This window comes from Gopherus flavomarginatus, chromosome 9 (genome assembly GCF_025201925.1).
Source record: "Gopherus flavomarginatus isolate rGopFla2 chromosome 9, rGopFla2.mat.asm, whole genome shotgun sequence".
NCBI lineage: Eukaryota > Metazoa > Chordata > Testudines > Testudinidae > Gopherus > Gopherus flavomarginatus.
The window spans coordinates 77,829,260-77,852,906 of record NC_066625.1 but is presented as its reverse complement, the minus strand read 5'-3'; the positions used below and the strand labels follow the sequence as shown (position 1 = coordinate 77,852,906).

The 23,647-nt window shown below is 46.1% G+C and overlaps 1 protein-coding gene across 2 annotated transcripts in view; it reads left to right on the top strand.

The window, feature by feature from the left end:
- The window catches only part of ACAN (aggrecan), a 70,149-nt gene that overhangs the window by 23,617 nt on the left and 22,885 nt on the right, over positions 1-23,647 (top strand). For both annotated transcript variants that reach the window (XM_050967393.1, XM_050967392.1), the window contains exons 2-12: positions 10,269-10,345; positions 10,834-11,217; positions 12,675-12,849; positions 13,606-13,733; positions 14,391-14,684; positions 16,967-17,428; positions 18,016-18,190; positions 18,644-18,771; positions 18,907-19,200; positions 19,629-19,811; positions 21,129-23,465. In XM_050967393.1, the coding sequence (XP_050823350.1) occupies positions 10,276-10,345; positions 10,834-11,217; positions 12,675-12,849; positions 13,606-13,733; positions 14,391-14,684; positions 16,967-17,428; positions 18,016-18,190; positions 18,644-18,771; positions 18,907-19,200; positions 19,629-19,811; positions 21,129-23,465 (4,630 nt within the window). In that variant the 5' untranslated portion in view covers positions 10,269-10,275. The remainder of the gene's footprint in view (positions 1-10,268; positions 10,346-10,833; positions 11,218-12,674; positions 12,850-13,605; positions 13,734-14,390; positions 14,685-16,966; positions 17,429-18,015; positions 18,191-18,643; positions 18,772-18,906; positions 19,201-19,628; positions 19,812-21,128; positions 23,466-23,647) is intronic.

Here is a 23,647-nt window from a genome sequence, read left to right as displayed (position 1 = left end):
GTACTCAGATCTACTTACTGTGGTGTCTTCACTGTGGTGTGTCGACGGGAGACACTCTCCTGTCGATTCCCGTTGCGCTTCTCCTTGAGGTGGAGTACCGGAGTCGATGCTAGACAATCGGTGGTCGATTTATTGTGTTTACACTAGAAACAATAAATTGACCCCCAATGGATCGATCGCTGCCCATCAATCTGGCCGATAGTGTAGACAAGCCCTCAGTTAACTAACTTTTGTGAAGAGTTTTGTAATCCTCAGATGACACATGCTAGAGACGAGCAAAGGACAATTATAGTTGCTTGTATTTGGCACCCACAGATGTCCTAGGCTTTGATGGATAAACTAACGCGTAGAGAGGACCAGGAGCCAGATAACTGGAGACATTTGCCCCAGCCCAATCATTTGCCAATAAGAATTAGATATATGAAGAACATGCTATCTCTTCAGTTTACAGGGAGAATGATATCCTAATCCTCTGTAATAGCTGGTGGAACAGATAACAGACACTCCCATCATAGGCACACAGGCAGCACAAGGAATTTGAGACCTGGAACCCATGCCAAGAATTGAGCACCTCCTGGGGAAAATTAATAGTGAATCAGAGTTTTCCTTTATTTACCCCTCAAAATGTTGTAAATGTATTGTGGGACTCAGCAGGGAAGCCAGGCAGATAGGATTTCCTAAGCATTCATTTAGCTGACTGTCTAAGAAATGTGCATATACAACACAATTAGAAACAGACATGGGTGATCCTTCTTTCCTGAATCACTGAGCGAGATTTTGAGATAATGACTTGGTCTCTATACATGACCTGCATTGGCAACCGCAACACTTCAGGAGTAATTCAGTGCTGATGTTGTATCAAGTGTGAAGAGTGCAACTTGTTTCCCACTCATTCCCAGATATATTACACCTTGTTCTTAAATGTTTGAATGGTGGAAACGTTGATGGTGTCCATTGCAGGTGGCAGGGTGTTCTGCTCTCTGCTACTAGTTTCGCTAGTGATTTGTTGGAAAATTAATGTTAGTGGTTGAGTGGGAGATGTGACTGTGCTGTTGGGGGCCAGAAGGACAGTCCAACCTAATTCTGCTCTCACTCACGCCACTGTGACTCTGGAGTAACTCTGTTAACGTCAATGGAGTTACATTGGTGTGAGATGCGTAAATGAGAGGAGAAGAAGTTGGCCCATTGTGCGGTGGTTTCGGCACATAGTCGTTTATATGGTGTTAATATGCATTCAAAAGGAAATCTGCTCCATGCAAATTGTGGGGTGTGAATCTCCACTGCCTGAAACTTAGCAGTATTAGTGGTTCAGGGTTGTGACTGGAATCTCATCCTGGCATCTCACTCCTCAGAAAGTGGGAGCTTGTCAGCCTGGTAAATGGAATGTGAAATCACTGTATCAGTTGCCCTTGACACCCTTTGTTAGTTTGGTGTAAGTCTGTGTGTGGATACGCTTATTTTGGTATAAGATTGCCTTTGGGTTGATTGAATTAAGCTGGTAGTTATAGTTATGTCATATGGAAACAGGGCTCTTATATTGAAATGAGAGTGTGCAGACAGGGACTTAAACTGAAATAACCCAGGGTGTGAATTAGAACTGGTTAGTTATTTCGGTTCCATTTACTGTATAGACAGATGAAAAGAGAAGGGCTAAACCATGTGTTCTTGAGGTGCACAACATTCCTGCCAGTCAGGAGGGAGGGGCCAAGTCCTGCCAGTCTACCGAGCTGTGTATAAGAGAGACCATGACCACAACAGCAAGGGGTACTCCAGGACAAGAGTGAGATAAGTTGGCTGAAGTGTATGATGAAATCTGCTGCTTTTCCTGAGTCCTAAGCAACCCCTCTTTTTCTTGCTACCCTCACTCTAATAAAGTCTCTTTCTGTGCCTCCAACTTGCTGTCTGACGCAGGAGGCTGATGTGGGGAATGTCAGCCCCCATCAAGCTGTGGGCAACACACCGCAGTGACACAATATCACAGTAACCGCTGCCACATTTCATTCTTGGTTCAAAAAAGACTTTCTTGTCCCAGGAATCAAATCAAAAACGGCCTTGGCAGGAGCAACATCCGAGCAGCCCACTGCGTAAAAGGCTTAGTCTCAGAATGGTTTGGAAGTCAGACAGAATGGAATAGTTTTCCTATTTTCTTTACAGCTGAGAACACAAAAAGTCACAGAAGCATATTTATTATGATACTTCTATTCCAAAACTTGCTTTATTTAAAAAAAAAAGAAATAAAATTGTTTCTCCCCTCCCTTCCCCTCCTTTTTTTCTTCCTCCCCTCCCATTTCCTGGAGCAGGGTGGGGTTTGAACAGAAAAGCTCTCAGTCCTGGACAAGAGCTTGTAGCATGGGGAGACAATGGGGAATTTGTTTGTGGAGGTGATGAGGGAGCACTCCGTATTCTCACTGAAACAAAAAGCCACTGACAGTTCTGAAGACTGAAGGAACCTGGGACATCCCATAGATATGTACATGAGGGATCAAAGACCTGACATCCTCCTCTGTCAAGAGGAGGTACATTTTCTTAATTCTCCTTAAGCTTTCATCCAAAGTTTTGCCATCATCATTAAGTCTTGAAAGCAGCTGAACTGTGAGAGTTAGTTGAAATAAACAAGATTAGATGGAGGCAGTTGGTGTTCCCTGGAGAAACTGAGGTACATTCCCTGGAGGGAAAAAAAGGGAGACTAAATCTTTGAGGGAAGAGAGTGCCAAGGCTAAAGTATCACTGGTTTGGTCTCTTATTAGATACCTCTTTATATCCAAATTTTAAGAACTATGTTCTCCTGGAAAATGCCGTTATGCCAAAGGCACAAGCTCCTGCCCATAAATGCTGTTTTATTACCAGTCTGAAACCCTACTAAGATTTCTCAGAAGTTTTCCATATCTTGTAATGTGCCTGGGTCAAATCAAAGTATGGGAGCTGTGTGAAGTATAGTAGCATCAGGTGAGTTTTGCTCTGATGTTTTACAATGAGATGACATTTGTATTGTCATGAAGATGGTGTGTTGCAATGCTGTAACATCAAGATGTGTAATTGTGTCCATTTTGTCCCAGATTTCAAAAGTTGCAGATCTCTGAGTGGGTAACAGGCTCAGAAACAAGAAGGCATGAAATGATTCCAAGAAAAGAGGGCATTAAGGATGATTAAAGTAAACTTACTTACTGCAAGGGTGATTAATGTGGAGTGGACAACCAAAAGCAGAAGGAGAAACTACAAATGGGTATAGATTCAAAAGCAAGCTAGAAAAAGACTGGAAAATGCATGCCAAAAAGCAAATACATTGGATAGACAGACTGAGTTCTAAATGGGCCACATCTGCCTGCCTTCCTGGGATGTTACTATGTAAATACATTGTTGGATCTACAACTTTCCTTTCCTCTAAAATGCAATTTTTACTCTCACAAGGTTTTCTAGTTCTGTGAAAATCTGGGGAAGGGGGTAGAAAGAGAGAGGGCTTTAAAAAATCTGAAATGCTCAGATTTTTCAAATATGCACTTTTACTTGTAGTCCTCTTGTGACTGTTTGCATACAATCCCTGGTACATGAGCAGAAACCAAAGGTTGTACACATGTATAAGTCCATCTTTGAAAAAAATGGGCTTAATATAAAATGGCAATAAACCCAAGTTAAAGTGACAATTGTTCTCCAGGGCGGAAATATCCTGTGCTATCCAATCCTTCTCAGTTCTGGATGGTTTGGAAACTCTGGGTCTTTTTATCAATTACCTCCAGACCTGGCTGAATTAGGACATGTGGATACATAAATAAATCCAGTGTACAATGCTAACCAAGCCTCATACCATTCTCAGTTAGTGCTTAGAAGAGGAAGAATGGCTGGAATTTTGGGTGACTGGTAAGTCGGAATGTTGTTCATCCAGACTGATTGACCTAGCATGTGCTCCGAGACTCCATGTGGGTAGCAGTGATCCTGTATAACACCTCCTACCTCCTCCTAGCCCTCTTTTCCACAAAAGCCAGAAGAAATTGTCTTGCAAACTCCATCTTCCCAGTTTCAATGGATCTGCAGTCTTGCTAAGCACAAACACAGCCTTTAAAGCACTTTGGGGGCTGGAAGATGTTGTTTCCCCATAACACAAACTCTTCTGAGATGCTCAGTACCATCCTGACTCTCCATTTGTGGCACTGGCTGCCATCAGAAACAATTCTCACCCTTTGCTGGTGCTTGGTAGTTCCTGTCTTCTCAGTATAACCTATTCAGACACCCACCCCCCAAAGTACCCATTCTCAGAATCTCTTTGCCTAGGGGTAAGGTTTTCTACTGGAGGATAATGACACCCACAGGTAATTTAGGTTTACCTCTAGTGACTAGTGTTAGTTAACAAACTAATTTTCTAGCAGTACAGTACAGGAGCATTCAAACTGAGGCATTTTTAGAACTTCTGTGTTGCATATTTTACTTCTTATGCATTCTGTGGTTGGCAGCTTAATTGTATCTCTAACCCTATGCTAAAATTCAACTTTGTAACACTAACCTTAACCATAATCCTAACTACTAACATTAACCCTGTCTATGACCATCAGAGTGACTGACCCGAACCACAACTTTAACTGTAACCCCCACATTAGCCCTAACCCTCAAATGATGTTTTGTGTACTCAGAGAGGGTAAGAGCCCTGGCAGACTCAGGCAGGGGGGAGCTTTGTAACAGCCTTGTAAAGAGGCTTCCAGTTTTCATTTAAAGCATTTTATTTTTGTTTTCAGTCTCTATCTCTTTTCTTTGTGAAAAGCCTTGAAAATGCAACTGATGCAGGGGAGAACTGCCCCCCTCCCCACATCCCAGCCAATGGGAATCCATTTCCTAACTGTCCACCCAACCTATGGCTAGACTCAGTCCCCATATGACCAGTCACCACACAACCAGAGGCCACAGAGTCACTTTCCTGCTACAACTGAGGAGGGCCACCTAGTGGAACCTTATTGAGGTCCTGGGGAGGGGCCATTCCCTTCTTTCCTTAACCCCCTCCAGACTCCAGGGCTTTTGCACTTGGAACAGTCACACAATTAATGGCCACCAAGTGCCTTCCTTTCCTTGAAAGCCCATGATGTATCCCAGCCATAACAACCACACACCACTGCAGGTTTGCTCAGAATTGTCCTGGACTGTACCGTCACACACTGAGGTCTTTAGACAAGGGCCTGTTGGTTACAGAAGCGCTCTCTAAAACAGAGATGTTCACCCACTGTCGAGTGCCAGGCACGCTGACATCCCTACAGAAACAAAACAGAATCATAGAATAGTAGAATATAAAATCATCACTGCTAATGATAGCAAATTATCCAGGCAGCACAGAGCAGGGCTTTGTATGAGCTGCAGGATAAGATTTCCCTGCGGTAGTTAGAATAGTGCAAAATGGAGAACATGTTGCAAACATGACCGTGAGGAATAGGCACCTGATTGAATTTCACACTGGCAGGGAGTCAGGGCTATGAAGCTGGCAGAATGCACTCCACACACTATTATTCTCATTTGTTTGAACTGCCACTGAGAGAAAGAATTCACTGTCTGAGGGATACTGCGGGGCGTTTCTTTTTCATGAATAAACCAAACTTGGAAATGTTCCTGTCTTCCCTGCCCTTACGGTATGATGAAATAGCCCCCTGTGCGAAAGACCAGCACAAGGCAAAGTGTAGGGTGACCATATGCTCCATTTTGGCTGGGACAGTCCCATTTTTAAGCTCTGCCCCGGGCGTCCTGACTTTTTTGACAAAAATGGGCATTTGTCCCATTTGCTCTTCCCCAACTGATCAGTTGGAAAGAGCAAACGAACAAATGCCCGGTTTACCAAAAAAGTAGAGGAACATTGGGAGGAGGGTCAGCAACATGAGGTGCTGGGCTGAGGGCTCAGGAGTCAGCCCCAGCCCCAGCTGGCACTGGAATCAGCCCAAGCTACAGCTGCATGTGGCATGGATCTTAGGAGAAAGTCACCCCCAGCACCAGCTGGTGTGGAGGTTGGAAGTGGAGGGCGCGTCAGCCTCAGCCATGGGCAGCACAGGGTTCTGGTGCTCAGCTCCAGCTGCAGGGTGGCACAGAGCTCGGGGGAGTGGGGGTCAGCCTCAGTCCCAGGCAGTGCTGAGCTTGGGTGGGAAGATCAGCCATGGGTGGCACACAGCTCAGGCACACCACCTGCGGGTGACACGGGGTGCAGAGCTAGGGGAATGGGGGGGTCATCCCCAGTACCAGGCAGTGCTGAGCTGAGGGGGAGGGGATCAGCCATGGGTGGCACACAGCTCAGGCACTCAGCCCCTTGGAGTTTTGGGGCGGGGGTCATCCCCAGCTGCGGGTGTCATGGGGTGCAGAGCTGGGAGGATGGGAGGTCAGCCCCAGACCCAAGCAGTGCTGAACTGGGTGGGGCGGTCAGCCATGGGTGGCACACAGCTCAGGCACTTAGCCCCTTGGAGCTTTGGGGAGGGGGTCATCCCCAGCTGCGGGTGGCAAGGGGTGCAGAGCTCAGGGGGATGAGGGGTCAGCACCAGTACTAGGCAGTGCTGAGCTGGGGGGGGGTCAGCCATGGGTGGCAAACCTTGGAGCTTGTGGGGGGAGGTCAGCCCCAGCTACAGGTGGCGCAGAGCTCAGGGGGGAGGGTCTTCCACAGGCAGCACAGAGCTTGGGGGGGGGGCAGCCACGGTTGGAACAGGGCTCGAGTGCTCAGCCTCAGTTGCGGGTCGCACAGAGCTCAGAGCTGGAGGGGGTCAGCCCCAGCCATGGGCAGTTTGCAGCCTCGAGGCAGGGGGTCAGCCGCAACCATGGATGGTGGGGGTGGCTCTGGTAAGTCCTGCAGGTGGGGTAGCAGGATGGCTTGGGCTCAGGCAATCCCCGTCCATCCTGTTTTTACTTTAGGAAATATGGTCACCCTAGCAAAGCGGGACTCCAGGGGTGCATGGGGCTTGTGCTGGCTTTCCATACAGGAGTGAATTTCACCCATTCAGAATAATCAGACTCTGCAAATTCCAGCCAGTGCTAGCATCAACCTGCTTTCCTGCTTCATGTCTCACTGACAATGAATGCTGACAGAAACAACTTTTTTGCTACAACTTTTTAGTGCTTGGTGACAATACCAGCCTATAATAGGTAAAAGCCCTGGAGGCCCATCATATTTGATTTCTCTGTTTCAATGCTCTAAGATGCTTCAATTCCAGGTTTCTTCTGCAGAAAAACTCAGACAAAAGGATGTCTGTCTCTTTGCTAATCCAAGGCTATTTATTTTAAATCGTTTTTAGCATAATGCTGGCGCTGCTGAAAGGTACCAGATTTGCTGACTCTGGAGAAGTGACAGCTTGTCTTTAAAGCTAGAACAGGTACAACACAAGCTGCGACAGTACGAGTTTCCGAAAGGCTGACCCCACCAATGTGCCTTCTGCCTTGGAGGCCTCCCCCACCATAACACCTGGGGGTGATAGGAGAATTCCATCTCCTTGGCCCATCCAATCCTTGGCCTCTCTATTGATTCTGTCATCAAGACATCCAATTAGTCCCCAAGGCTGCTTATTGTAATTTCATATTTCACACAATGTGCTCACCTATCACATTAGAAACTGGATTGAGCCCCCTTCTCCATGCTCCCAATTCATTTAATGTACAGTAGATCACCAGAGGGTAATAGCTGTATAGGGTTCACTTTGAGTTGGAAGGTGTCATTTCCAGTCTGAGGAAACATCACTCACACTAGCTCTGATCAAGTTAGCACACTAAAAATAGAAGTACAGCCATAGTGAGGGGCTAGACACCTGAGTACAAGCCCGTCTGAGACACTCGGATGTCAAGCCCCTCCCATCATTCGCTCTGCCTCAGCTAGTCTCCATATCGAGTGCACTAACTTGATCGGAGCTAGTGCGGGTATGTTTCCTGGAGCTAGAATTTACACCTCCAGCTCTCAGTGTGACATAGCCTAAGTCACCGATGACCTGGGCCTTATTACAACTAGTGACCTATTGGTGAAAGGCTCCCTATTACATAAACAATCTCCTGAGTCATGCTGTCTCCAAGGATTTGTTCTTTCTAACAAACCGGGGATACATTGCCGACATTTGGCTTGAGTTTTTTCCCAGTGCTAAAGTCCTTACCTAGAGACTAGAACTGAGTCTGTCTGCTTTTACGGCTTTGGGTCTAAAGTGGGACTCCAAGCCTCTCAGCGTACAAATAAATAAATAGCAGCCAGCACTGATCTTAAAATGTAACAGTGATGGCTACGTAATTTCAGCAGCCAGAGAGAAACTGGAGTGTTTCCCCATGATACAAATTAATATCTTACTCCCTGTCTCTTGCTGGTTAACTTTCTACTCAGCCTCTGCATTGCTGTTTGGCAGAAGGCCATGGGGTACTGTGCAGACTGAGCAATGGAAGTCTGATTCTGGTTTGTTTTTTTACTGTATTTATTTTACAGGGAGCTTTTGGTCATGAATGCTACAAGATAGTTAAAAAATGTGTATGAAGTAGTTATTCGTAAAAATGACTTTTTGTACTGCCTAGAGCCAGACATAATAAATAATACAAGAGGAAAGATTGAGACGTCTCATACATATTTCAGTCCTACCCTGCAGCACCCACTGCTGTTCCAGTCCTAGACACTCATATGACTCTGCTACTTCTCCTCAGTGTTGTCTGGTAGCCCCTTCCCCACCCCACTCCCCCTGCACATCAGTCCTGTCCTCCAACAACCCAAATATTCCAAATGTGGGCCCACACACATCTCTGCCAATGCACCTCAGCCCTGACCTTCAGCAGCCCCTGCTAGTTCAATGTTTAGCCTCTCTTTAGTAGAGATTTCCAAAGGGTTTAATATTTGGTTATGGAGATAAAGTACCAGGTTGTGACTTATCAACACATTTTATCTTTTGGCTTAAGTAGGATTTGAACCCAGTTCTTCAGAAGAGAAAGCCTTTTCAGGGGAGGGATAGCTCAGTGGTTTGAGCATTGGCCTGCTAAACCCAGCATTGTGAGTTCAATCCTTGAAGGGGGCCACTTAGGGATCAGGGCAAAAATCAGTACTTGGTCCTGTTAGTGAAAGCAGGGGGCTGGACTCAATGACCTTTCAAGGTCCCTTCTAGTTCTAGGAGATAGGGATATCTCCTATTATTAATGGCCTGACTTTATAAGATGTAATTTACATTTTCTCGAGTCCTGTGCCAAGCTTTCAAGTATGCTAGTTAATAAACTTTACTACTGAGCCAACAGACATGTACACTGTCCCTCATAATGTTCGCTGACTGCAGCCACAGGAACACTAGCTGGGATCCTTCTAGTTCTCAGAAGACAAACTGCCAGTATTTGGATAGGTGACCGCCAGGGAAAACCTAAATGATTCAGTAGATGAGGTTCTTCCTTTTGGCTCGGTTCTGAGTCAGTGCTGCAGTGCAGAGTTAGTGGGTGCTGTGCCATCTTGTGAATGAAACATAAAACACTAGTAGTTATTTAAAATCCCATGGCATTATACACAAGACTAAGGGCATTAACCTTGCTCTCCTGGCCAAATTCCAGTTTGGATGATTCCATTCTGCCTCCCTTCATTCCTTCTGCCATTTCTGGATACAGGACAGTCCTCCACAGTCTGTCTGAAACTGTTCTGAAGTGGTGAGTTCCCCTGACGAACGGGATCCCTACACAATGTATATGTCATGTAGTCCTTACAGTGAAGTTGCTAAGAGGTGTGGAATCCATTTGTATTTCAAGAGGTATAGACTATAAATGCAGGATTATTTGTTGTGTTGTGACCTTTAGCCTTTTCACCCTGAAGGGGCCAGACTTCTGCTAGAATAGTTGTACAAATTACATCCAAGCAGCTGGCCAAGGATTCCATGTTGGCTTAGTAGAGGAAGGATACTGGTAATGTGAAGATGCTTCTATTTCGGGTGTTCCAGGCAACGGTGTAGGGTTAGGTAGACAGGGCATCAGACCCAGTGGTTGTTCCTGGAATAGATGTAAAACAAATGAGAAACTCCATGGCAAAATTGTCTTTCTGTCCAGAAGTGAAGATCACAAGAAAGAGTGCGAGAATAGAATAATAATGCTACTGACATAATGGGTACCCTTGTTTGGAGCAAGATGCCTTGGGCCTCCCTCTATTAGACAAGGTGTTGCCCTGAAAACTCTCTTTTGTTGCTGGTCGTATGTAAAAAAACCCTGTTGGGGTGTGTTTAGGTACTGTAGGTTAATGGGCTTGTTCTCTCTTAAGAGTCCTTGAAGGGTATCGTTCCCTTATGATCATCCAGCAGTAATTAACCCCTGCCTCCCTGTGTTGTTTGTTGCAGGTAAACTATGACCACTTTACTATTAGTGTTTGTGTGTTTGCAAGTCATCACTGCAGCCATCTCTGTGGAAGTTTCAGGTATGTACAGGCAGTGGGACCACTGTTCAGTGCAGTGGACCATACATGTAACAAGCCGACATGCCCCTCACACAGCAGACACGAGCAACTTAACAGGTCTGCCTATGAGCTCACTAATTTCACCCATCATTGCCAAGGGCCTCCTCTCTGGGCTGCTGCAACATCATGACTACATGGTGCCATTGCTGTGCTTGGTAGGGTGGAAGATAGTCACAGCTTGTAACCTAGCGCCAAGTTCCCCAACCTGCCTTCAGTGTAATAGCATTATATTCCACCAGGGCTGTTACCAATGCTCAGGGGCTGCTTTAGGAACATCAATTACTTCAAATTATATTTACTAGAATATACCTAAATATATATATTTCCTAATATTGTGGGTGCAGATTTATAAGCTAGATTGAGACTACTTTGAAAATGTTGGTAGTTATGACTGATGTGTGTTATTGATTAATCCTCACTTTGTCTCTCTCCATGCTGGGACTGGGCAGATCATGGTAACACACTGAGTGTCAGCATACCTGAACGGTCTCCCTTGCGTGTCGTCCTGGGAAACTCTCTGACCATCCCCTGCTACTTCATCAACTCATTGGATCATGTCACCACAGCCCCCTATACACCTCCTCTGACCCCAAGAATCAAATGGAGCAGACTCTCCAATGGGAAGGAAGTCGTCTTGCTAGTGGCCACAGAGGGGCAAGTTCGAATCAACACTGAGTACAAGGAGGTGATCTCTCTGCCCAACTACCCTGCCATCCCCACCGATGCCACCTTGGAAATCAAAGCGCTGAGGTCCAATGACACTGGGATCTATCGTTGCGAGGTGATGCACGGTATTGAGGACAGCCAGGATACGATAGAGGTCATAGTGAAAGGTGAGGCCATTATGTCAATGTTTCCTCTTGGTGATAGTGTTGATGTTTACATTGGTTTGACTGGGGAGAAAGAGGGAGGAAGAAATCTGACCAGGTACAGTATGAAAAGAAGTAGAGGCATTTTACCCTTTCCATGAGCATATGGTATCACTCGCTGTCATAGACAGGATGCCAGACTTGATAGATCATTGGTCTGATCTTGTATGTGAGCAGCAGCCAAACAAGATAGACCATTGATTTATTCTAATGTGGGCAGGCTCTGGAATGCCATATTAAACAGCCCAACAGTATCACCCAGTGTTGTAAAAGCTGGCACCAGTCTGTTCTGATATGGGCAGGAGATGGAACACTGGATGAGATGGACGGGTGGTGTGATGTGGTGTAGCAGGAAACAGGATATTGGACCTATGAGATATTTGGCCTCACTTAGTATGTTAGGAGATGGGATATTTTCCAGATGGCCCGTTGGCCTGTTTTGGGAGAGCCATTCTTATGTTCTTTCAAGAAATGTAAAAGTGGTTCAGTTAGCTAATATGTAGACAATATTACACACAATTAAATTTCCCCCAGTTAACATTGTTACTCTCATCAATAAAATTGTGAGTGAGAAGAAGAGGGGCCAAGAAAGAAAGTATGCAAGAGGTTTAAACCTTCTTGTGCCATGCTTAAGTATGCATACAGCCCCCTACTCCTTTTAAAGGTCACTCTATATGGAACAGTATGGCTTAACTGCATTTGCAATACATATAACTCTTCAAAACACATTTGCTGTAGTATAAAATGTGTGTACCATCAGGGCTAGGACCATGCCTTCCTGTGTGTTTGAACAATGCTTGGTGCACTGGAGCCTCAATCCTGACTGGGGCCATTGGATATTACCGCATTCAAGTCTATAATAAAATAGTACAACTTTGTACTGATAACCCACAATTAGCCAATTTCCATAGACGGTTTTTACAATGCTGTGCAGTGTCATGCCAGCCACTTTAAATATCTTGAAAGTTTTGGATCCTTCTGACAGTGATATATTTGTTGCATTCTGGGATGTTGGTTTACGCTGAAGCTGTCAACATTAAAACACCGGATTTAGATGTAGCATTAGTGTGCTCCAGCGTCACAGGAGAAAAGAACCTGGACTGGACAGCAGGTCTGTTCCTGTAGATTTTTCTGTTCACCAAAGGGAGTACATCTAATTCCCCTTAAATTGAAGCCTGGCGGCCTTGGGGTGGTGGAACATAGCATGGGGAAAAACAGAGTGTCTTCAGAGCACTGTAGACTACCCATGCAATATGAATGATCTGTGGCAAACACATGATTTTCTACATGAGATAGAATTCCTTTTCTCTGACTTGCTAACTCTTTTGAAAGGGAAACTGGTGAGGGGCTGGTTCTTCACTGACTGATGTGTGTGTGTGTGTGTGTGTGTGTGTGTGTGTGCTGGTGGATGTGTTTTCCAGGAATCGTGTTCCATTACAGAGCCATCTCCACCAGGTACACTTTGGACTTTGAAAAGGCAAAGCAGGCATGTATCCAGAACAGTGCTGTCATTGCTACCCCTGAACAGCTGCAGGCTGCCTATGACGATGGGTTTGATCAGTGTGATGCTGGCTGGCTGGCTGATCAGACTGTCAGGTAATCAGCTGAAAAAGGGGAAGCAAGGTTGCCAAGAGGGAAGAAAAGAGGGCTATCCAGGCAACAAGGGGCTGGGAATGGGATACAGCCTTTCACATCTAGGTAATTGGTTTAAATCCCATTCCAGGTAAATAATGACTAGCACTTATCATCTGATAGTCATTTGTTGTGGAATGAGCTGGTGGATCTCAGCCCAATTCCTGGTAGATAGGTGTTCACATCACAAAACCACTCTCACAATTGGCCCCCTTGTTTGGCAGTCACAGCTGAGAAGCTAAGGACTGAAAGGCCCAGAGACTTGAGAGTGGTGATTTAATCCCGGTCTCCATGCTCTCTACTTTTGCCCATGCGAACTGCTGAGATGATATGCCAAGCTCAACAGATGTGACTGTATTTTGCACATGTCACTTAGTCATCTAGCAGAGCTCAGAGGAGTCTGAAAACCAGCAACTCCCCGTTTATCAGTATCTTTGAGGGACACCTGAAGGATCTTCTCCCCTCACTTCCAGTGTCAGGAATGGAAGGGAGTAAGTCCGCTTCTCCCTTGTCTTCTGTCCAGGAAAAGTTCTGGGGGTTTGGCCTCCCTCCACTTCCTCCCTCCCCCCAGAATGTCAGATCCCAGTTCTGATTCTCCACCACCTGTTCAGTTGTCCTGATGCCTCCCGCACCACAGAGCCATGTGACACTTATCTTTCTAATGAAGCTTCTTTCTGCTCACTAGACATTTCCTGTGCATGCTCCCTCTCTCACTCTCAGGTACCCAATGCACCATCCTCGGGAGGGTTGCTACGGTGACAAGGATGAGTTTCCTGGAGTGAGGACCTATGGCATTCGGGAGATAGACGAAACATACGATGTTTATTGTTATGCAGAGGAAATGCAAGGTGATCTTGGGTTTCTCCTATGTAATTCTCTAGGGAATGAGCTGGCAGTATCATGAGCATCCTCACTGCAGACAAGGATAAAACAAGAGACAAGGGAGCTAGAAGTCAGAAACATTAGAGATTCAAAAGCCATGTGAAATCCCATCTAGTCCCACCCCTGCCAAGGCTGGATTATTCCCTAAAGCCCATTTTTCTGGGCTTTGTCCACTCTGCTTTTAATTGATTAAAGCAATGGAGCTCCCATTATTTACATCAGGGGACGATTCCACATTCTGGAAATGATTTTCACAGATGCTGACCGCCCATGGCTACAACTGAAGTCAATGGGAGCAGTGGGGCCATTGAAAACCAGGCCTCAAAATATTCCTTATCTTAACGTCATTGCATGACTCCAAGTAGAACATACACCCCCTTGTTCCACCCTAGAAAATTCCTCTCCCTCTTTGAGGTTTGCACCTTCCTAACGTTTGTAGACAGTGATCATGGTATGTCCCCACCCTGAGTTGTCACTCATCCAAGCTGTACTTATCTAGTGTTTTTAACCTTTCCTTCATCCCACCAGCCCATAGGGAAGGAAAGCGAAGGGAAGAGAGAGGTAGATGGAAGAGGAATTAAACACTACAATCAGTCCTTGAGTCAATGGTTGTGTGATTGCAGGTGAAGTCTTCTATGCCACCTCCCCAGAGAAGTTCACCTTCCAGGAAGCTGCAGAGAAATGCCTGAGTCTCGGGACCCGTCTGGCCACCACGGGACAGCTGTACCTGGCATGGAAGGGTGGCATGGATGTGTGCAGTGCAGGATGGCTGGCAGACGGCAGTGTTCGGTATCCCATCTCCAAGGCACGTCCCAATTGTGGCGGGAACCTGGTGGGGGTGCGAACGGTGTACCTCCATGTCAATCAGACAGGGTACCCTCACCCCCATTCACGCTACGATGCAATCTGCTACACAGGTGAGTTGCACTGGTTTTATTGAATTAAGTACAGTGCCTCTGTCGGTACTCGTAAGCAGCAGATTCCAGGAGCTGGGTATGGTGCTTCCCAGTCAGAACTGAATTATCCCACAACCATGGACATTAAAGATGAAAAACTCCTGTTAAGTCCCATCTTGTCCAATGTCTGTTTGTTTGTCATGCTCTGTTTCCCAGTGTTGTGTCTGCTCCTGGTTTTAGTGAGTTAAGAGACAGAACTTCCATAATTTCTCTTGGGAGACCATTCCAGTCTATTCTATAAAAAATAATTAAATTAATAATAATAATAATAATAAAAATAGTTAGAACCACAGGGATCACACTAAACTTCCCTCCAATTTTAGTACTTCCTTCAAATACTTGCAGATGGCTATGAGATCCCCTCTTAGTCATGGCAGTGCAAGATTAACTCAAATATTATGGTGATGGCCACCAACATAAGAATCAGATACATCACTTGTCATCTTTCCCCACTGATCATTTCTGTTGTCTGTCTCTGAATGCCTTTGACTCTGTTGCTAGCCCCACCTCAGAATTAAACACAGAAAAGCTTCTTACTGTTTCACTTAAATAAGAAAAGCAGATGTAAATTTATAGGCATCCAGTACCCAGCAGGCCAGTGCCCCTCCTTTCTTGTCCAAGCAGAGAAAGAAGAGTTCGCAGGGTATGTTAGCATTGCAGTACAACTGAGTGTTCTCAATGGGAGGTGAGTGTAATATGCCTTTATCCACTTCAGATTGTCAAACACCTTCCAAGTTTGATGGCTCTCCAGGAACCAGGCAGCAGAGATCAAGTGCTTGCATATTAAGTAATTTAATATTATACATAGGAGAACAGAAAGAAGACAGTAGGTCATCTGCTGAGCAGCAGTGCTTTGATAGTGCCTATGGTAGGGGTCGGTGTCCAAGGACTCCATTTTGCATTTCCTTGGTCCTGGTGTAGCCATTGTGCAAGGCTGGCCGACGTGCACTAATATTGGAGGGTTGCCTAGGCTGCAAATTTTCATAAGGGGCCTAAATTGCAGCTAAGGATCTGCTCGCCATGCCCCTGTCCTGCTATGCCAATTGCCAGCAGCAGGCAAGGAGGGTTGTGTGTGTCAACACCAGGTGTTGGGAGTTCAAATTCAAAATGAGTGGGGTTATCTTCCCAGGGCCAGTGAAGCTCACTTTAGGATCAGATTATGCCAGCCATATAGCACAAAGTGGCCTGACCACACCAGCAAATCAGTCCCAACATGTCAGTGCCCCGCAGTCTCTCTCAGGTGCTACTTCTTAAACCACCTAATATGACAGGTAAGTGTTTGAGCTTTGATGCCTGATTCTTGGAAGTCTCTCGGATCTGTGAGGTACTGGCTACCATGAACTAGCCAGGTAAAGAAAATGGAATTTGAAATAAACCAGCTGGGGAAGCAAAGCAGCATTAGGGTGGAGGTCTGATCGATTTGTTCTGCAGTGTTCAAGCCTGTGTTCCCAGCTTCCCACGTGCACTGCTCCCCAGCTCAGTCCTGCCTCGAAATAGGACAGGGACAGCACCCCCTTTCCTCTCCCCATTTTGAGCTTTGTATTTTAAGTTCCCTGCTGCTGGCACAAGAGATCACGCAAAACTAGATGAGTGTGTGGTGTGCTAGCGGATTAGAGTCAGGAATATAAGGTGAGGGTTGGGGGAGAAGGGAGCTCTGACTCCCTAACTCATATGAAATCTATAGAACATATGGGAAGAAAAACAAGAGACTCCCCTTTTAATTCAATTAAATTCCACTGTAGAGTGTTTTAGAGAGACGAGGAGTAGCGGGAGGGGAAATGGTCAATATTTTACTTTTTAAAAGGTTGAGTTTCACCCTCCAAACAGGGGCACCCAGTACCCAGCAGGCCAATGCCCCACAGGCTCGCTGAGTCCATTTGCAAGATGGAATAGCTCCTAGACTATCCACATGCTGTCACTGATCATAGCACCTACTCACATGGTCTATATCTCCCAACATACACATCTTGTGCAATAGCATCTCCTCTCAGAACACCTGTACAACTACCTCATTATCTACCCTAGTTCAGATCACATCACCTGCCCCATCTCCCATCACACCCACCCTATCGCCTACCCAGGTTCCCATCACAGCCCCCCCAACCATCCGATCGCCCTCCCCGTCTCCCTTCAGAGCATCCGCACACCCAACCCCTTTGAGTGTCCATTCATTGATTTGTTTCCAAAGCCTGGGCCTGTGTCCCTTGGAGACACCAATAAAGGAAACGTGCCTCTTGTTGTAGATGAAGACTTTTTAGTCCCTGAGAACTTCACCATCCAGACCATCACCCAGACCGAAGTGGAGATACCTCTTCCATACAATGTCACAGAGGAGGAAGCCCGAGGCAGCATTGCAACTCTTGAGCCAATCGACTTCACACCCACTGCCTCAGAGCTAGAGGAAGGGTTCACAGTGACTCCAGATCTCTTTGCCACTGGTATCACTGCCGAGACAGCTTTCCCAGAGGCAGAGAATGTGACTGAAGAGGGAGCCACAGCTGTATGGATGACTCCTGCAGAGGTCGTCACCTCGGTCCTGGACACACTTTTCACCAGTTTGGCACCGGAGGTGAGCTCAGCGAAGGAGGACTTGGAGGTGACTGCCACACCAGAACTAGAGTCTGCCTCAGTGGAAGAGATGATTGTGCAGGTGACAGCCACTCCTGCAAGCGGCCTCATTCCCGAGCAGCCCATTTCTCCCACTGGTAAGTCATAGGGACAACAAGAAACCTCACAATCCATTTCCTCCAGGGCCAGCCATACCACTGCTTCAGCTGACAAAATTGGAAAACTGTCCATCTACCAATGGATTTGGCTCTACTGGGGAAAGTCTTGTTTGGGCAACCCCCGCCTTTCCCCTGTCCCTAGAAATTCATGCAGGAATAGCTATCTGCTTACTGCCAGCAGCTCTCCTTCTGTGCATGGCACAGGAATGGGCAGGGGAGCCTGGAGGGCATCTCCTGAGGTTGTAGAATGACCTCCTCTGTCTGAGGATGAAAGCTGCATTGGCCAACATCAGATTCCAATGTTCTGTGAGCACCTCTCTGCAGCTGAAGGGGAGGTCACTGTATTGTGATCATTGAGGGGAGGAATGGGAGACCCCCAGGATAACCCCTCCTTTTATAGCCTCTTTAATAACTGCAGAGACCAGTAAACAAGGGATTTGGCTCAATGTGGCTCCAGAAGGTACTGCTCTTACAGGTTGGTTTTGAAGGCCCTTCCTGAATATCCATCCAGAGTGCCTGGAGGTCTCCATGTCCATATGTCACTGCTCTCTCCCTTTCCCCACCAGGCGTCGTGTTTCATTACCGACCAGCCACCAGCAGGTATTCCCTCACCTTCACCAAAGCCCAGCAGGCCTGCTTGGATAACAACGCTGTCATTGCCACACCCGAACAACTGCAGGCCGCTTACCAGACTGGCTTTCATCAATGTGACGCTGGCTGGCTGCGGGATCAGACTGTCAGGTAAGAGGAGGCCAGGTCAGGTCAAGATTACCTGAAAGAAACATTCAGACATCAAATGGAGTCACTTGGATTACAGCCAATTTGCCGCACAGCCCCACATGAACGCAGGAACCAGTGACAGCACAGTAGCACCTGACACGGATAAAACACAGTTCGGACTATAGTGTAATGTGCTGCTGAATTGTGAACATGTTCCCCACATGTGCCACATTTTCCCATCTTGCGTGTCCATGACATATTTCTAAATTATTCTGATGAAAAGGCCAATACAAGAGTTAGGTATTACCACCATTATTATTATGATTAAGGACGTTGGGCACCTCTAAATGCTAAGTATTGTCATTATTCAATGGAGAGCTTATGTCCCTTCCACAGGAACACCCACCGAGAGTCTTCAATCACAGGGTATGCAGGACCCTCACTGGGGAGGCCCCTTTCTTTCTGTTTTGACAGATACCCCATTGTGACCCCACGGACTCAATGTGTAGGAGACAAGGACAGCTCCCCAGGCGTGCGGACATATGGCATGCGCCCAGCTTCTGAGATGTATGATGTGTACTGCTACATTGACCGACTGAAGGGTATGTTCTCCACATGTCTGTGAGCACGGCTGTTATGGAGTGTGTGAGTGTGTGTGTGTGTGCAATGTACAGTGGAGGGGCAGAAATATCCATAGTTCTATGTGCCAGTGACTCATACTTGATTTTTATCTCCAGGTGAAGTGTTCTTTGCAACCCAAGCAGATCAGTTCACCCTCCTAGAAGCCCAGGAATACTGTGAGAGCCAGAATGCCACCCTGGCCTCTGTTGGGCAACTCCATGCCGCCTGGAAGCTGGGCCTGGATAGATGCCGTGCTGGCTGGCTTGCTGATGGCAGCATCCGATATCCCATTGTGACCCCACGTCCTGCTTGTGGGGGAGACAAACCTGGTGTGAGAACCATCTACTTGCACCCCAACCAGACAGGATTCCCTGACCCACTGTCAAGGCACCACGCCTTCTGTTTTAGAGGTACTGACCCACTCTTCAGAGCCATCTACCATAGCACATAATGCTGATAGCACAGGGAAAATTCTGCATTCTGTGGGGAAAGGATTTCAAGAGGGAGATGATTACACAAGGGTTCCACTGTATGTTTACCAAAAGGAGCTGTTCCTTCCAAGGACACACAGGGACACCACATGGCTCATTCTTTTGCATTCATTTTACTTTCACAGAATCAGAAAATCTGAGATGGAAACAAGATATGAAGTCTCCTCTGCCCCTACTTTCTCCAGTCTAATTTAGTCTGTTTATCTCCTATTAAGAGAAATGCCATGTATATAGACCATTCTATGTTGCTTTTCATCCTGGTATCGGGATAGTTAATGAAGCATCGTCAGGTTTCTGAGAGAGCCAATTCTGCCTTAGAAATTCTCTTCAATATCTTTCTGTTCCAGCCCTGCCATCTCTGGACAAGGATGAATTTGTTGAGGAGCAGATAGTAACCCAGGTGATCCCTGGCTTGGAGGAAGTACCCTCTGGGGAGGAGCCAACTGTGGAAACGGAGTTTGCCACTGAACCTGAAAATCAGACAGCGTGGGGAACAGAAGTCTTTCCAACTGACATTTCCTTGCTATCAGGTGGGTCAGGCTGTTCTCTGAACCCAGAAGGGCACTAGACTGGCAGAGGAAACGTTTAGGGCAAGGGCAATCCAGAAACAAAAATTCTGTGCCCTTACCAAGGAGAATCCCTGTCTGAATCCAGCTGGGAAGTAGCCTGATGAGGGAGGAAGCTTTGAACTGCAGCTCTCTCTTCAGAGAGAGTTGGTTCTCTGGCTCAGTAACCCAGATTCACCTCACATGCCCTTTAGCTAAGCAGAGCTCTGAGGCCTCGAGCTCAAGCCATCACACCCCCTGGATCACACTGAGTGAAACATGGTATTCCTCATGGACACTACATTATCCACAGGCAGCCCAGGGCAAATGGGGATTAATGTAGATGGAGAAAGGCTATTCTGTGACAAGAAAGTGTGGGCTCTGAGTTACTTAGAGCAAATAACACCTGGGACTCCCAGCTGTTCCAGCTCTGCTTGTGACAAGCTTTTTGGTAAGGGGGCCCGGAGAGGTCAGATGACCCAATGTTTGAGGCATCTTTGTTTTTTTTAAGCTGTTAGCAAAATCCAGGTGGTTCATTATGGCCCAGATTTTCGAAACTGCACGTACAGAATATGTGCAAATAGTTACCACAAATGCAGGTGTCAATTTTGTACATGCCTTTTCACTCACACAGGTCTGGAAAACTGAGTTCAGACATTTTTTTGTTTTTTAAAACAGATAATTCAGTGCTTCTTTTTAAAATAAAAATAGTTAAAGTCAGCATATTGGACTCATTAGCCAACCCTACACTGATAAACTAGTGCCAACAGCCCCGCATTCCTGAGCTATCCTCCAAAAATGCATCGATGTGCATGTAAAGAGGGAAAATCAGTCAGGAAACAGATTTCAATTTCTGGCTTTCAAGGGGAGGTGCCACTTTACTGGAAGCAACACTGAGACAAAAACTGCAGGATAGGTTTGGATTTTTTCTTCTTCTATGTATTATCAGCAGAAACAGCAGCAGTTTCCATCCACTAATGGTTGCTGGAATGCTGGCTTTGTTCTGATGATTATCCTTTGGGAATTTGTGTTGCAATTGTACTGTCACAGGAGGTGATAAATTGAACTACTTTTCCAGAGTTATTTGAGATAATCCTCATTAACAGGGTTTAGGGGAGGGAGAGCGATCTGGAAAGTGTATAGGATTTGCTGCCCTCATCCTCAGAGTCTGTCACTATTTTATTTGATGTCCATTTTTATGCACAGTCAAACAGGAAATTTTCAATAGCTCCTTGAAACTGATTTGTTAAATCTTTCTTCCTCGCTCTCTCCCCCACCCCACTTCCCCTGCTTCTTTTCCAGTGAGTCCATCAGCTTTCCCCCCTGTTGCTGCAATACCAGATGAGCCCAGTGTAGAGACTTCTCTCAGTGGAGTGCCTTCAGGGGAGATATCTGCATCTGGAGTACTTGAAACCAGTGGTCAACCATCAGCTTCTGGGTGGATACCTGGAGAATTAGCTTCTGGAACATTTGAACCTAGTGGAGAGCCCTCAGGGATCGAAGAAAGCGGAGTGCCATCTGTAGACCTGGATTTCAGTGGATTTCCTTCTGGACTGCCATCAGGGGATGAAAGTGGGCTGCCCTCAGGCATTATTGAAGGCAGTGGGTTACCTTCTGGCGAGGAAGACTTATTAGTATCTGCTTCTGGAATCCCAGACCTTAGTGGGGTACCATCTGGACTGCAAGAAATCAGTGGAATTCCAGAAATCAGTGGGCTGCCTTCTGGAGAAGTCTCTGGTGTTGAGCTTACTAGTGGCCTGCCATCTGGAGAGTATGATGAAAGTGGACTCCCATCTGGTTTTCCAACTGTCTCTCTTGTGGACACTACTTTGGTGGAAGTTGTAACAACAGTAGCAGAAAGTCAACTAGAAGGAAAAGGAACAATTGGGGTCAGTGGAGAAGGAGACCTATCAGGGTTACCCTCTGCTGAATGGGACATTAGTGGAAAAGTCAGTGGGTTGCCCTCAGGAGTTGATATCAGTGGAGCACCATCCGGGATACCCGAAATCAGTGGAGCACCCTCTGGGATACCTGATATCAGTGGGTTACCCTCAGGAATCGATTTCAGTGGTGCACCATCCGGGATACCTGATATCAGTGGAGCACCATCTGGAATACCTGATATCAGCGGCTTTCCCTCAGGAATTGATTTCAGTGGAGAACCATCTGGGATACCTGACATAAGTGGCCTTGTAGACCTAAGTGGCCTTGTTTCTGTTGTTGATAGAAGTGGAGAGCCCTCAGGCATTACCTTTTTAAATATCAGTTTGGTTGAAGTGACAACCCCATCAGTTACGGAAGCTGAAGCAAAAAAGTTTTTGGAAATCAGTGGATTGCCCTCTGGGGATGAAGATATATCAGGCACAGTGTCTGGAATTTTAGATGTTAGTGGTCAGCCTTCTGGGCAAATAGACTTCAGTGGAGGGGTTTCTGGAGCTCCTGAAATGAGTGGATTTCCAAGTGGAGTAATTGACATCAGCGGAGATACTTCTGGTGTGGAAGTTGTTAGCGGCCTGCCATCTGGAGTTTATGATTATAGTGGACTCCCGTCTGGCTTTCCCACTATCTCTCTTGTGGATACAACTTTAGTGGAAGTTGTAACACAGACATCTGTTGCACAAGAGGTAGGAGAAGGGCCATCTGGGATATTAGAAATTAGTGGACTTCCTTCAGGGGAAAGAGAAACATCTGGAGAAGTGTCTGGAGTTATGGATATTAATGGGTTACCATCAGGGACAATAGACATCAGTGGAGAGACATCAGGCATTTCATATTTTAGTGGAGAAATTTCTGGACTCACAGACTTAAGTGGAGAGTCCTTAGCAGTGACTGGAGTTAGTGGAGAGGCCTCCGGACTTCCAGAAGTCACCTTGGTCACTTCTGATTTGGTGGAAGTTGTGACAAAACCAACAGTTTCACAGGAGCTAGGTGGAGAAACGGCTGTGACACTCCCCCATATTTTTGAGTCAAGTGGAGATGGGGAAATTGGTAGAGAGGCCTCTGTATTTCCTAAAATTAATGTAGAAACATCTGGATTTCATGAAATTAGCATAGAAACATCTACAGCTCCTGAAACTAATGGTGAAACATCTGCATTGCCTGAAATTACCATAGAAATTTCTACAGTTCATGAAACCAGTGGTGAAACATCTGCAATATCTGAAATTAGCATAGAGACTTCTACAGTACATAAAACCAGTGACAAAATATCTGCATTGCCAGAAATTAGCATAGAAACTTCTACAGTTTACAAAACCAGCAGTGAAACATCTGTATTGCCTGAAGTTAACTTAGAAACATCTGGCATAGCTGTGGTCAGTGGTGAAACTTCTGGAGCACCAGAAGAGAGGAGGGAAGATTTTTCAGGAACGCTCGTAACCCCACTCCCATTTGTTTCAGGGGAAACCTCTGCACCAGAAGTTGTAATTAGTACCAGTATGCCAGACATTGAATTAACACAAGAGCCCATGGGTCCTGAAGAGGCCTGGCTTGAAATACAGTCCTCTGCTCCCATGCTTTCAGAACAAGAGACCAAAATAGCTATTGTTCAAGAAACTTTAGAGATATCACCCACTGCCACTGCTATCTTGCCTCAAGTTTCACCAGAAGCCACCAATGTGCCAGAACCCACTGCAGAAGGTATTGTTAAAAATATGTATTGCTTTTCCAGACCATCTTCTTTTATAGAAAGGAGGTGGGGCTTCCCTTCTGTATATGGCAAAGGGATGTAGGATTTGCCTATAGGGCTGTAGGATGTAGTATTTGCCACACCATATGAGACCATTAATCCCTCAAGTCTAATATTCTGCCTCTCACAGTGG